At 31.3% G+C, this 15,684-nt stretch overlaps 2 protein-coding genes across 6 annotated transcripts in view; one reads left to right on the forward strand and one right to left on the reverse strand.

Moving 5' to 3' along the window:
* Nucleotides 1–1,681: 1,681 nt before the first annotated feature.
* On the reverse strand, nt 1,682–2,146 carry LOC115879866. Its single transcript, XM_030896886.1, has one exon. It carries the CDS (start codon nt 2,144–2,146, stop codon nt 1,682–1,684), a length of 465 nt encoding a protein of 154 aa, XP_030752746.1.
* A 3,777-nt stretch (nt 2,147–5,923) lies between these two features.
* The window catches only part of LOC115879906 (neurotrimin-like), a 29,348-nt gene continuing 19,587 nt past the window's right edge, over nt 5,924–15,684 (forward strand). Inside the window, exons 1-3 of one of the 5 annotated variants that reach the window (XM_030896951.1) lie at nt 5,924–6,100; nt 14,029–14,369; nt 14,430–14,651. In XM_030896951.1, the coding sequence (XP_030752811.1) occupies nt 14,183–14,369; nt 14,430–14,651 (409 nt within the window). In that variant the 5' untranslated portion in view covers nt 5,924–6,100; nt 14,029–14,182. The remainder of the gene's footprint in view (nt 6,101–14,028; nt 14,370–14,429; nt 14,652–15,684) is intronic. The other 4 variants (XM_030896954.1, XM_030896952.1, XM_030896953.1 and 1 more) reach the window with 4 other exon arrangements.

Here is a 15,684-nt window from a genome sequence, read left to right on the forward strand (position 1 = left end):
TTGTTAGGAATAGAAATTTCAATTAGTAAAATTGTTTTTTTAATTTTATTTATAAGCGTGATGTCCGGTCTGTTACTTCTAACGGTTTTATTTGTTAAGATTGTTTTATCCCAGTATATTTTGAAACTATTATTTTCGACTACGGGTGGTGGATGATATTTGTAGTAGGGCTCTTGGATTTCTCGGTCAATGTTGAATTGTTTGAGGATCTCCAAGTAGATGATTGATGCGGCTCTGTTGTGTCTTTCCAGATACTTTGTACTCGCAAGATTACTGCACCCTGATAAAATGTGTTCTATGTTTTCACTTCCAGAATCACATCTACGGCACTTGTCTGATATTATATTCTCCTTTAGGATGAGTTTCCGGTAGTTGCGTGTTGGAATAACATGGTCTTGCATAGCCACTATGAATCCCTCGGTTTCTGGGTAGAGATAACCTGATGTTAACCAGTGCAATGACGCCACCTTTTCAATGTGGTGTTAATCTAGCTCATTTGGGTACCGCCCGTGTAACTCCTTGGCTCCCCAAGTAGCTATTTTATTAGTGATTGATGTAGGAGTTGGAACTCGCAAGATTACTGCACCCTGATAAAATGTGTTCTATGTTTTCACTTCCAGAATGACATCTACGGCACTTGTCTGATATTATATTCTCCTTTAGGATGAGTTTCCGGTAGTTGCGTGTTGGAATAACATGGTCTTGCATAGCCACTATGAATCCCTCGGTTTCTGGGTAGAGATAACCTGATGTTAACCAGTGCAATGACGCCGCCTTTTCAATGTGGTGTTAATCTAGCTCATTTGGGTACCGCCCGTGTAACTCCTTGGCTCCCCAAGTAGCTATTTTATTAGTGATTGATGTAGGAGTTGGAAAAGCATCATATTGTTTACTACTGAGGTTCAAGGGGGTGTATTTGACATCAGCTGAAGACACCGTGACGTAAAGGTTGCTGTTCTTGGTATAAAAGTATTCTCTGAGTCTCTTTATTTGCTCCCGACAGACAATAACAACATCCAGTAAACCTCTACCTCCAAGATTTCGAGGGAGGGTCACCCGTTCCGTAGCGCTTCTTGGGTGGTGATTTCTAAATTTGGTTAAGGTTGTTCGTACCAGGCGATTTAGGGATTCTAAGTCTGTATGGGTCCATTTGACTATTCCAAAAGAATATGTAAGAACCGGTAGGGCGTAGGTGTTTATTGCTTTAAAGAGGTTCTTAGAATTCAAACCCGTCTTTAGAAGGGAGGTAAGTCGCAGTCGGAAGGCGGTCGATAGGCGGTTTTTAATAATTCCATGTTCTATTTTGTGTGTTTGTAGCATTCCAAGATATTTATACGGCTCAGTCGACATTGCGGAGATAATAGTTTTCTCATCTAGATTCAATTCTGGTGTTTCGCATAGTTTTCCTCTTATGATTGAAACAGTCTGACATTTGCTCGTACCAAAGGTCATTCCAATATCTGCGCTGATTTTATGAACGGTACGCAGAAGGTTTTCAAGTTGGTTTTTTGTTGCAGCATATATCTTCAAGTCATCCATGTATAGTAGGTGTGTAATGAGATGACGTCTGTTTCTCGTTCGTAGTGAGAATCCATAACCTGTTTCATTGATTATCCGCGATAGTGGATTTAAGGCTAGACAAAACCAAAGGGCGCTAAAAGAATCCCCTTGGAATATCCCTCTACGAATTGGAATTTTTGGCGATGTTATGATAAGAGGGGGCAGACCTGAGGTTGAGGGAGGTCGTCCATGAAGGCATGGTCTTAAAGAATCGGCAGATTTTGGGGTCAACATTGTAGATTTCTAGAACTTGCAACAGCCAGCTGTGTGGTATGGAGTCGAACGCTTTCTGATAGTCAATATAGCCCATGAAGATATTTCTTTTGTTATGTCTGGCTTGCTCCAAAACCACCGAGTCTATTACAAGCTGTTCCTTAGAGCCCATTGCCCTGCTTTTGCAACCTTTTTGCTCTTCGTGTAGGATGTTATTGGTGACCAGGTAGGTATATATTGTACTGCTAATGCAGCTTGAAAATATCTTATAAATTGATGGGAGGCAGGTGATGGGTCGATATTGGGAAGGATTATCTGGGTTTTCTGTTTTTGGTAGAAGGTGAGTAATTCCCTCCGTTAGAAAGACGGGCATTTTATTGGGGTCAATCAAAGTTTCAGTAAATTCTCTCGCTAGGTGGTTGTAAGTAGCGGATAATTTCTTGTGTCAAAAGTTGTGAATTCCGTCACGCCCTGGACTTCTCCAATTAGGTAATTTTTTGATTGCACTTTTAACGTCGCGCAGGGTAATTATTGTGTCTTCCATTCTTACGTTGTGATGTTTTTCATGTCTTTCATGCGGCATTTACTTGATGCTCTCCTTGTGACAACCAGATGTTGTTCCAGTATTGATTTAGTTGGTTTGAGTCTATGGCATTTGGATGTTGGGGGTTTTCTTTATTTGCCTTATTTCCAAGGTTGCGGTAGAAGCACCTCTCGTTTTTGGGTGAATTTACTTATTATTATTATTATTATTATTATGGTCGGGTAAAAATGTTGAAAATTTTTAATTAAAAAAATGTTTCTTTTAATTTTCAGTTAAAAACAAAATATCTTGATAATATGACAACCTAGATAGTAGATTAAATTTAAAGGAACAAATTAAATTAAAGCACAAAAATCATTTTATTTTAAAATTTTCAAAATAAAATAATTTTGGACTTATTGGATAAACGGTAAAGAGAAAATATGTTTCTTTAACATAATATAAACAAAAAAGAATAAAAAATATACACAGAAAAGCAAAAAATTTTAATTTGCCAAGAGAAAAGAGAAGAGCCACACGAAATTTAAAAAAAGCTGTTTTAAGAGTAGGTATACGCAAAAGATTGCTGATCAGTGTCAAACCAAAACCAAAATATTATTGAACGTTAGGAAAATTAAAACCCTTTTTTGAAAAGATTTTTTGGTTCCATTTAAAAAAGTATGTGTAATTCAGTTAATTACAGTTCAATCAAGGTCAACAAATTTACAACCAATTAAAGTATTAAATGATGACCAAAAAATCCTTTGCTGGAAATTAATCAATTAAACCATGGTCATTAAATTAACTTTTGATTCAGTAATTGCAGATCGATGTTTCACAGAAAATGTCTTTATTGATTTTTTATAAGAAATGGGGCAGTTTAATAATTTAATTAACAAAAATTTATAGAGAGTATAGACATTCTTGAAAATTAACTTTTGTTAGGTTCCCCTTGTTCCATTTGATATTCCAATTGAGATATAATTAAAAATACGATTTGGGTTGTCTCTTTCAACTGGCCAGGACAAGGCGCGAAAAATAACAAACGATCAAATCTATTTTTCCAAGGTATCTTGATTAAATAGTGTTTTTAACACAGCCAAGACATTCTAGATTGAAATTTAAAATACGAGTATTTTAAGCGAAAATGGCAAAATTGTCATATGATATGTCATTATATTCGAGTGTCATTTTCTATCAAATATAGTAAAAATGCCGAGGGTGCTATTTAAAAATCAAAAGTTGTGGTAATTTTCGGTATATTATTGAGGTGAACCACTCTTGAGAAAAAAACCGTATACCGGGTGCGTCTCAACAGTGGCTCACCATATAACTTTTTTATTTTATCAGATAAAACAATGAGATTTGGTATGTTAGTATACGACATAAATTAGGATTGATTGACATATTCAATTGTTTTCGGTTAGGTTAGGCTTTACCGGAAATTACTACAACACTGAAAAATAGGATCTCTCAGTCGAAATGAATATGACTTTGACCCAAAAGATTGGCGCTATTCAATAGGACCAAGAACGACGTTTCTTTGCCCAAAGCATTAACTATCTTTTCATAAGCTTTAAAAAATTACTTTAGAGAATAGAAGAATCTATCAGTCCAAAGTATTTCACTCTTGACCCAAAATGAATATGTAAAGACGTTCTTGCTACAAGAACAATAGTCTCTTTGATTCATGCAAAAATTCCTGATTGAAAAGGGACCATTTCTTGATTAAAGAGACACTTTTCTTAAACCAATAGCGAATACTATTGACTCGACTAAAATTTATTTTGATCTAAGAGAAGTCTATACATCATATACAGGCATATTACGAGGTATATTATTTTCTGATAAATTTAGGTTTTCCTGGTCTGTAGTAAAGTGATATTATTTTCCTCGATAGCAGTTATTTCTGCTTCTTCACTTCTTGGTATTTTTTGAGGTGGTTCATCACTCTACAAATTTCAAAGAAATGTTACATCACGATTAATCAAAGTAAAGCAAATAAATTATTAAAATTATAAGCTTTGGTCACATTTTGAATTTTTTAATACGATTTGAAATTCTAAAATTTTTGTAATTATTTGCATAAAAAAATCGATACCTATATTCTTATTCTATCTCTTACCTTCAAATATAGCAAATAAATGCTCTAATTTCTATTTTTTCAGAAACTCTTTTAAAGAATCCATATATCCTAAAATTTGTCCATAAAAAATGAAAAATGCATGTTAATAATGATCACTAATTTGTTATACGATATGCGTTTAAAAAGAAAACCCGCGCGTACTATGATGTACGACTGATCGGACTGCCAACTGATTGTATATACCGTCCTTCGTCATCGTCATTGCGTGTCGTTATTATTTTTCATCAAAAGAGTATTTAGCTATTGGAAAAATGGCCATGTTTCTTGAATGAAGTACTTCCTAACGTATTTTTCTTATTATCTTAAAACAAAGTAACTTGCACTTGGTAGAATGAAAATAGATTCAAGGGAAATTTTCGAATTTTTCAAGAGAACCAGTTTTCTTGAGTTAAGAAAGTTTTTCTTCAGGCAAAATATTTTCTTTTATGCTAAAATAAATTCTCTTGTCACTAAATTTTTTTTTTCAAGAACGTTGACGACTTTAGTTCAAGTCTATCTTTTTTATCAATGAACTTTTGATTTATAAATAGTATCCTCGGTATTTTGTTAGTTTATTCGATAGAAAATGACACTCTGAATAGAATGGTTTTCGCATATGGTTTATTTGAAATTGTAACATTGTAACATGCGGTTCATAACGACAATTTGACTCGAAATACCAAGTGTGTAAAATACCAACTGTGTCAAATTATTCCTAAAAAATACTTTCTCCAAATATGCTAATGAGCCACCCTCATTCCATTTGAAAAAATTGAGATATGATTAAAAATATGATTTGGGCCTCTTTTAACCGGTCAAGACAAGACACTATAAACATTAGACAATAAAATTTATTTTTCTAAGGCTCCTTCAGTAAAAATTAGTGTGTTTAACACAGCCTTCCATTCTAGATTGGAATTTAAAATACAATTTTGTTTTAAGCAAAAATATCAAAAGTTGGCATCCTATTCATAGCGTCATCCTATTCAGAGCGTCGTTTTCTATCGAATAAAGCAAAAAAAAATACCGAGGTCATTTCCGGTGAAATAGGAAGCGGCCCAAAAGAATTGAATACGTCAATCAATCCTAATTTATGTCATATACTAACATGCCAAATCTCTCAATGTGTTTTTATCTGAAAAAATAAAAAATATATAGAAGTGAGCCACTTTTGAGACGCACCCTGTATAATGACAACAAAGATACAGCCTTATATCCGGCAAAAATGTCTCTCGATCCGATGCAATAAACTCCAATAACTCTGGGCCGACGTGCCGTTAACAAGCTCAACCAGCGTACAATAGGGGCCGAAAGCGCTATCACAAATCAAACAATGCGCACCACAAGATCATCCTAATTGAAAGACAACTGTTTCTCTAGCCGGCCGTCTATTAGTCACTTAGCTCCTTTAGAATCCTGGAACGATACACAACCGGCCCCCTTGGCATTCCACACGACAATAATTGTCACCGGTCAATTCGTTAATGAAACCTAATGGCAAAGGAGCGTTCTTGTTACGTTTTGCTTGTTAGTATTGCTCAAACGATCGACAAAAACACGGTTCGCTTTAAAGTATCTAGTGAAACAGTGATAAATCATTTTATTAGTAAGATTAGTGCTGATTTCATTTTAACAGTGATACACAGTGGCAGATTTAAAAAGGACGTGATAGGATTTTGGTACACCATACCTTATTTATGGAAAATTTGTTTTGATAGTATCACAATGTTATTAAAACGATCCAGAATCTGGCTATAGAAGTATAACATTGTAACCTAGTATCTTTTTACATAAAAAAATGTTTTCCAGTTATTTATTTTGTCATATTAATATGCTAAAACTATTTTTTTGATTTTTTAAAATACCTACTTGTTATAAATTTGTTCTTTCAGTTTCTTCTTGTTATACCAAAGTTAGTTATAATTCTACTGTTATACTTTACTTCCATATAATAATCCAAAACAATTCTGTATAAAAACAATATTTTACTGATCAGTTGTAGGTTGGTTTGATGTACCGGGTGCATCGTCATTGGACATAGGATGCACATTTTGAGCTGTCCAAATATTGGCTCCGCTGTTTTGTAAAGGTCTGCGTATGCTTAATTTTGGACAAGCAGATTTTAACTAATTTAGGACAAACTGCCTCTATTTTTTAACAATACAAAACCAGGAAATGTCAACATAATTAAGTTGTCAACCTATGATTTTGTTAAATCATAATGTTAAATGCAATGTGTTTTGCTGTCTCACTACTAATTTATAGTACCTACGATTAGTGTTCCATACATTTTTCTAGTTCAAAACTTTAGATTTAAGCAAAAAACTAACGTTTAGGAAATGCTGATAACTTTAGCTGAAAAATTAAGGTATGTTGACATTTGCCTGGTTTTACATTGTTACCTGTTCAGTTTTAATTTAAAAATAGATGCAGTTTTTCTTAAATTGGTTAAAATCAGCTTGTCCAAATTTTTTTAAATTTGACACGTGTTTTCATCATAAGCAAACCTTTAAAAAAACTATATTTACGACTTCACTGTTAAATCAACAGGGGAGGCAATATTTGGATAGCACCAACCATGCATTCCATCCGGTATACCGGGTGCGTCTCAAAAGTGGCTCAACTTTATAATTTTTTTATTTTTTCTGATAAAAAAACGATATTTGGTATGCTAGTATATGACATAAATTAGAATTGATTGACGATCAGATGTTCTGTCACTTCCTGTTTCACCGGAAATTACTACAACTTTTGCTTTTTAAATGGCACCGTCGTCGGGTCGGTATTTTTCTACTTTATTCGATAGAAAATGACAGTCTGAATAGAATGATATATCCATAGATAAAAGAAAATAATCTTCTATTAAGATAGATATGAAACTTAATAGTAAAATTTTGGGTCAAAGCGCCCCTCCGTGTTCTTAGTAGAGATTACGTTTAACCCAGCGCCTTCGTCTTTTCTGCTGTAAATATTTTTTATGTTTATATTTGATTTCAAAGGATTTAGTTTTAAAGTTACACTGATATATTAGTATATCAGAGTAACTTTAATAAAACATAAGAATATATTATATATTTTACAGTTTATTAAATATAAATTTTGACTACAAGGTAGAAAGTAAATCACAATATTTGATAAAACTTATAAGTATACCATTTTTACAGTTAATAAATAATAAAATTATTTCTGACTATGATATTTAAAATTTAGATTGATAGAATATTAATATAAAACATACCGGTATTTGCAGACGCAGGCCCAAATTCAATAAAAACCAAAATTTTTCCTGCGAAAATCGGGCTTTTTTCACAGAAAAGGTATTTTTTGATTTATCAACAATCATTGTCAAGTTGACAATATACAGGGTGTTTTCTAATTAGTCCAAAAAATTGTAGTGCGATTCCTCATGTGTTCTTGAAACAATTTTTATATAACCATTAGGTCTAAAGTACTTCCTTTCTGATCTACTGGGTGTTAAAAATTAAAAAAAATCGATATTTTGCTTAACATAAATGGTACACCACTGCTTTTTTAAAGAAAATAATTTTTTTTCTTGGCTGGCCATCCTTTTTCAACAAAATTGATCTTTTGAGTTTTTCTTGTTTATCAAACAGTTGCCGAGAAAAAAATAAATATACTTATTAAGAGCCCGCCTTAAGCCGTTTTCTAACGATTTTTTATTTTTTAGATTAATTAGGAAACACCCTGTATATGCATATCACAGGCAACCAAATAAACTAGTAACCTCTAAAAATTATTTTTCCTACCACTAGCGACATACCGTGTTTTTAGTGAGTACTAAATTATTTTATCAAAATTTCACCATATAAGTTTCCAGGCAATGGATATATCATAGATAAAAGAAAATAATCTTCTATTAAGATAGATATGAAACTTAATAGTAAAATTTTGGGTCAAAGCGCCCCTCCGTGTTCTTAGTAGAGACTACGTTTAACCCAGCGCCTTCGCCTTTTCTGCTGTAAATATTTTTTATGTTTATATTTGATTTCAAAGGATTTAGTTTTAAAGTTACACTGATATATTAGTATATCAGAGTAACTTTAATAAAACATAAGAATATATATACTTTACAGTTTATTAAATATAAATTTTGACTACAAGGTAGAAAGTAAATCACAATATTTGATAAAACTATACCATTTTTACAGTTAATAAATAATAAAACTATTTCTGACTATGATATTTAAAATTTAGATAGATAGAATATTAAAAAACATACCGGTATTTGCAGACGCAGGCCCAAATTCAATAAAAACCAAAATTTTTCCTGCGAAAATCGGGCTTTTTTCACAGAAAAGGTATTTTTTGATTTATCAACAATCATTGTCAAGTTGACAATATACAGGGTGTCTTCTAATTAGTCTAAAAAATTGTGGTGTGATTCCTCATGTGTTCTTAAAACAATTTTTATATAACCATTAAGCAGGCCCAAATTCAATAAAAACCAAAATTTTTCCTGCGAAAATCGGGCTTTTTTCACAGAAAAGGTATTTTTTGATTTATCAACAATCATTGTCAAGTTGACAATATACAGGGTGTCTTCTAATTAGTCTAAAAAATTGTGGTGTGATTCCTCATGTGTTCTTAAAACAATTTTTATATAACCATTAGGTCTAAAGTACTTCCTTTCTGATCTATAGGGTGTTAAAAATAAAAAAAAATCGACATTTTGCTTAACATAAATGGTACACTACTGCTTTTTTAAAGAAAATATATTTTTTTCTTGACTGGCCATTCTTTTTCAACAAAATTGATCTTTTCAGTTTTTCTTGTTCATCAAACGGTTGCCGAGAAAAAAATAAATATACTTATTAAGAGCCCGCCTTAAGCCGTTTTCTAACGATTTTTTATTTTTTAGATTAATTAGGAAACACCCTGTATATGCATATCACAGGCAACCAAATAAACTAGTAACCTCTAAAAATTATTTTTCCTACCACTAGCGACATACCGTGTTTTTAGTGAGTACTAAATTATTTTATCAAAATTTCACCATATAAGTTTCCAGGCAATGGGATATATTCAGCGCCGGTTTATACATAAAGCGGAACAAGCGGCCGCTTGGATCTCGAAGGGGCCCGTATTTCGGTCATAAAAAAATATAAATATGAAAATGAAGCAGAAGTCGATAAATAAATGGTCTTTTTAAAAAGGTAAAGTAAATATTTTAACTAAAATTTCTTTATTATGTACAATATAATGTTCATAATCAACGATCAACCGACAAGGGTATAGTAGATATAAATGTCGGTTTGAACTGTGACGATGAAGCGGTCGCAATTTTTAAATACTTAATACTGAGACTGTTCGCGTGTTCGATTTTACAAAATTGCTACCCCGGCTATGAACCGAATATTGCCTAGTATAATGTTAATATTTTTTATTTTTATGTTAATATTTTATTTTGATATTTTAAAAGGAAATTGTATTCCAATGTCATACGATGTTAGTTTTTAAGGCCTTTTTGTGCAGAGGGTGTTTTTTTGCTAATTGACTCAGTCAAACTGTCCTACTGTCCTGATGATGGGAATAAAATTCGAATCTCGAAAGCTGGACAAATTTGAAAAAGTAGTTTAATAAAACTCAAAATTTAAGTGAGGATGCAGTCAATAATCACCACATAGGCTAATAAGCCTATGTGGTGATTATTGACTGCATCCTCACTTAAATTTTGAGTTTTTTTCTTAACTTAGTCAGTCACGACCAACCTGCTATTTTTGATATTTTTATGTATGTGCAACTGTGATTTACTGTTTAAAATTATTTTAATAGGCATTTCTTATTCTATACCATATAAAAATTAAGTACAAGATTTTTCATAATTATTTTGTGATTATTTTTTTATAATCACTTTTTATCGAAATAGAATAAAAATAAATACGAATTATTCTAAATTATTTATAAAAAAATACAGGGTATATTTTAGGTTATTTTTATGTTTTATTTTAAATAACAACCTTCGTTTTAATAATTCTAGCGCGGAATATATAAAATAGGATAATTTGAACTTGATTTTAAAAAATCACAAGAAACTTTCTACGCAAAAAAACAAACTTTTTTGTCAATGCGTACCGACTGCTCATGTCGCCGCGCCACTGCAGTTTCTGCCTTGTCGTGCTGCCTTGCACTTTTGTATAGGTATAAGATAGCATTATCAAAATATCAAAACAAAAATATATTAGGTCTCATCTCGGACAGTCGACCGTTCTTCGTATTCAGACTAGCAAATTCTTGATACGAGTATCTATCAAAACTTTGATAAATACTAGGTATTAAAATAACAGGTACTTGGAACAGTTACGGATCTGGACCTGTTACGGAAAGTACCTGTTATAAGAAAATACTAGTTTGTATCAACTCTAATTTTATTAAGTCGGTGTAAAATTTCTCTTAAACGTCTTAGTGATACTAGATGGTCAGCGCGGACTGCTGCAGTTGCTGCTCTTAAACTAAATTATAAAGCAATTATAGAATTTTTTTCTGCCATTGCGAATGACCAAGGTGAAAAACCAATAACAAGAAATGAAGCATCTGCACTTTTAAAAAAAATGCAAAAATTTGAACCTGCATTGTTGACTACCATATGGTTTAAAATCTTAGAAAGAGTCAATGCTACGAGCAACGCTTTGCAAGATACATCACTAAATATATTTACTAGCATCGAGTTATTGAAGTCACTAGAATCATTTGTTCAAACACTCCGTGGAAATTTTGACGGTATCGAAATTGAGGCAGCGACTTTAGTGGATGACGCTACTTATAAAGAAGATATTTCTCCTAAAGTGGCAAAGAGAAGTTTAAGGTGGAAGCCCATTATGTAATATATGTGACTCCATAATTGAAAATCTTGAAAGACGAATTAAAAGCTATCACACTGTCAACGAACGTTTTAAGTGTTTTTTAGCAATATCGATGACATTCTGCTTTAAAAAGGATCAAAATTTATTTGAGATCCACCATAAGCCAAGAGAGACTCGATGCTCTTTCTTGATCCACATAGAAGGATCAAATATCGAAAAATTAGATTGCAATTTAATAACTGACCAGTTTGCAAAAGAGAAATGTAGAAAGAACCATATTTGATCAATGTCCCAAATTTTTATTTTGTTTATTTATTAAGTTATTTCTTTTATGTTCTGTTCAAAAATTATAAATGTTTTATTTTTGCATTAAATGTTGTTTAATATTATTTAAATGTTTTTTATAAAATGTTTAATCAAATTCATTATGTTCGTTGAAACTTTTTTTACGTAGATAATTTAGTAAATCATACAACACACAACACACTACATACCTAACCATAATCATTATGTATAACAAACGTAGGGGGCCCGAAAAAAAATCCGCTTGGGGCCCAATGTCCCATAAAACCGGCCCTGGATATATCATATGTCAACTTTTGACATTTTCGCATACGGTTTATTTGAAATTGTAACATGCGGTTCATAACGACAATTTGACTCGAAATACCAAGTGTGGGGTACTGCTCCATCTGATAAAATTGATATAGGACTAAAAATACGACTTGGGCATCATTTAACTGGCCAGGACAAGACTTCCTTGATTCTTGATAAAAAATTAGTGCTAGATTGAAATTTGAAATACTTTTTTTAAAACGAGAATATCAAAAGATGACATATGATATATCATTCTATTCAGAGTGTCATTTTCTATCGAATAAAGTAAAAAAATACCGAGGGTGACATTTAAAAATCAAATGTTGAATGTTGAATAAAAAAAAATGAATGAAATGACCGAACACAATTGAATACGTCAATGAATCCTAATTTATGTCATATAGTAATATACCAAATATCGTTTTTTTATCTGAAAAAATAAAAAAGGTAAAAAGGTTTAGTGGTAAGCCACTTTTGAGACGCATCCGGTATAGCACAAATGAACGGTTTATTTTATTTAAGTAGGTAGTTTTGTATTAAAATATTTTATATTAATTAATGATTAACAATTAATATAAAAATATATACTTAATTAAAATCAATAATTATGTTTACCTACATAAAAAAAAACAGAAGGAACATTACTTTGAATTCATGTGACACGATACTTATGTTTTTGATGTACAGGATGTATCAATTTCCTAAATATAATTTCTTGCTTTTTTCTTGCAAAGTCAATTAAATAATAAAAATGTAAAATACTCGGAAATTTTTCGGAACATTGGGTCACCTACATATAAGCAAATACACCATTAAAGAAACACTGTGTCGGTAACCACTCTACGGCGAGAATAGGTCTTAGAAATATCTCCATAAAACTGACCACTAGCATGTCAAATGTTTCAACAAATTGAATCTAACCAAAAACACAGCATAAAGCAAGTCAGCTTCGTGTCGACTTCACTTCAATTTGTTTACACCGACACCATTCCGTTTTTTTTTCAACCATTTGACTTATTGTAATTAGTCTGGCTACTATACATAAAAAATATGCCTTATTGCACTTATTGCGCAGAATGCGAATTTCTAGTTTTGTACTGCACAGTAAGCGTCGAAAGTAGCTCCTTTAATCAGTCTCATTTGTATAGATTTCAATATACCAGACTCTATAATTAGTAAGAATGCTGTCAAAACCAACTCTTTATATATCGCCAATAAATATGCTAGGTACTATTAACAATATATGACAAAATTATTGAATAGGTGCTTCAATAGAAACAAAATAAGATAAACTAACATGGTTTTACATGAGATCATATTATATCTTTTTGTAGTGGAAGAATTGCGTTGCGATACTTTTTAGAAAATAGAGTATTTTTTAAAATCTATATGTTTTTGATGGAATATTTGATACATATTGCAAATTGACTTTCAGAATCTGAGTCTAGAATTTTAAGAGCATACCTATCTTAAGTTAAAAAATAGGTAGATTGTCAAAAAAATTTACAATTTGTAGACAAAGGTAAAGTAAACAAACAAACAAACAAAAGAGAATACAAAACATTATACAAATTATATTGTCAGTCTTATTGTTTAAAATAAATATTTATAAATGTTTACAATGTCAAAGAATAAAAAAATAAAAATAAAATTCAAAAATATTTAGTAAGTTTATAGTAAATATCAATGACCTCTAAATAAATTCATTTCGATGTCATTCGTAAATATAGTAATAGCAAACATTAGACCGGTGTTTACAAGATCAAATTCGATTATCAAAATATAAGTCATTTACGGCGTAGAAAGCCTTGTCTAGTAAATAAGATTTCAATGTTTTGCGAAATGAAGAAAATCATGTTATGGATTTGATTTCAAATGGCAGGTGATTTTTTTCGAGTTGTATAATATTGAACTTTTAACTAACTCTGAGCCTGGGGTAGGTAGATAAAGATCTTGCTCCGCGTTCCTGAGTGGATAAGTGTGAGATGGCCTTTCTTGTGAAGCTGATACATGCTTACGTATTAGGCAAACGGATTCAAATATAAATAAGGAAGGAAGAGTTAATATTTTTAATTTTTTAAAAAAGTCCTGGCAATGAGTTCTGCTGTTTAGTTTGGTTTGGTAATATTATTGGTTATATTGGTAATATAGGTTGGTACCAAAATCCTATTACTTTTTGTTACTTAAAGTTAATAGAAAATAGTTTAAACGTTTATCTCAATTACATCCATCTCTGAAATGAGTAAATCAAATAATGTCTTGTGAAAATAATTGATCAACAAATATTTTTTTATTAAATTTGCTCAGTATAGTATAATAACTGTGTATTTAGTTAATTAAATCATGAGCTGTCAGAAAAGAACGTACAGTGAAATCGTTGTAAATAAAGACAATTTCTTAGTGTATTGTACACTAATTTTAAGTTTAAAGTTGGTTCTGGGCAACGACTTTAGCAGTCCTCCTACCACAGTAAAAGCTATAGAAAATAATACTGTTCTATTACCCTGTTATTTAAACACGCTGTCAAATGGTATGTTATTAAAAACGATAATTAATACTGTTTAAGGTATCATTGTAAAATATTTAATAGATGAGGCTTATGCCGTGGCAGTTAGATGGTACAAAGGAGAAGATCTACTTGGAGATAGTGGTAATGAAACAGTAATATTGCCAGAAAGGCACATTTTATGGGATAATGGATCGTTAGAAATCAGAACGGTTCAACCTCCTGATACAGGAGAATATACTTGCGAAGTTATAAGACCTGAACCATGGGGTGCCGTAAAACAACGCCATGCTATTGAAGTTTTACGTAAGTCATTTTATTTAGTTATATTAAATAAAATTTTGAGATTTTTATATTAAATATAGATATACAAACATTCTTTCAAAAAATTTCGAATTTTTAATTATTTTTTTCGCGGAAAAAAACTCATAACGTGTTTCTGGTCTATTGAGAACCAATGATTTTTTCTACTTTTTTTTTTCTTTTAAATTTAATCTACTACCGATGTGGCCATATTATCAAGATATTATGTTTTTTAACTAAAAATTAAAAAAAATCCAGAATTTTTTCAAAAAATACCAAATTTTCCTTCAATAAAAATTATAGACATGTTTCTGGCGTCGAAATATACCACCCCTAAAAATATTTGCACTTCTTTAAGACTCACCCTGTAGAAAAAAATCTGAAAATAAGCTAAAGGATATTTCAATACATTTGAATAAAAATAATTTTCAATATTAAAAGATGAACAAAAATGTATTTAGAAAAGCTAGCAAAACTTGAACTCAAAAAGCCTATATAATTATTATATTCTAAAAACTTAAGGCTTAATTTTTTGATGGTAATTAAATTAATTGGTTATCTTTTTTTGTGTAATTATCAGAATTACACAAGCAAGGAAATGTACTGATCAAAGTGGAACAACCCAATTAACAACATCAAATTAAAATTAAATAGGGAGTTTTTCTAAAAATGGACAATTAATTATACCACAATTAATTGCATCGAATTTTATTCTAATCTGCCATTAATAGTACCCTTGTATATATATTTTTAAAGTAGATCAACCTATGACGTTTATGGACTAAGACTACTAGATGGCAGGACCGGTTTCCCTACAGAAAAATATTTTTGTTACTCTGAATTTTGAAGCTACCAATAAAAACAGAGAAAAAAAAACGATAATTTTCGTTACTAATCGACCAGATACTTTTTGTCTATTAGATATGCTATAAAACCTGGCAATTATACAATTCGACCATTGTAAATACCCGACAAATTCTTCAAGGCCGACAAGGCCGATGCTTCTCACTGATAAGAAATAAAAATGTTTGTTTAG

Source organism: Sitophilus oryzae, unplaced genomic scaffold, assembly GCF_002938485.1.
Source record: "Sitophilus oryzae breed Bouriz unplaced genomic scaffold, Soryzae_2.0 scaffold_158_pilon_pilon, whole genome shotgun sequence".
NCBI classification, from domain to species: Eukaryota; Metazoa; Arthropoda; class Insecta; order Coleoptera; family Curculionidae; genus Sitophilus; species Sitophilus oryzae.

Coding starts and splice junctions, on each gene's coding strand:
- LOC115879866 (XM_030896886.1), bottom strand. CDS start 2,146: ATGCCCGTCTTTCTAACGGAGGGAATTACTCACCTTCTACCAAAAACA.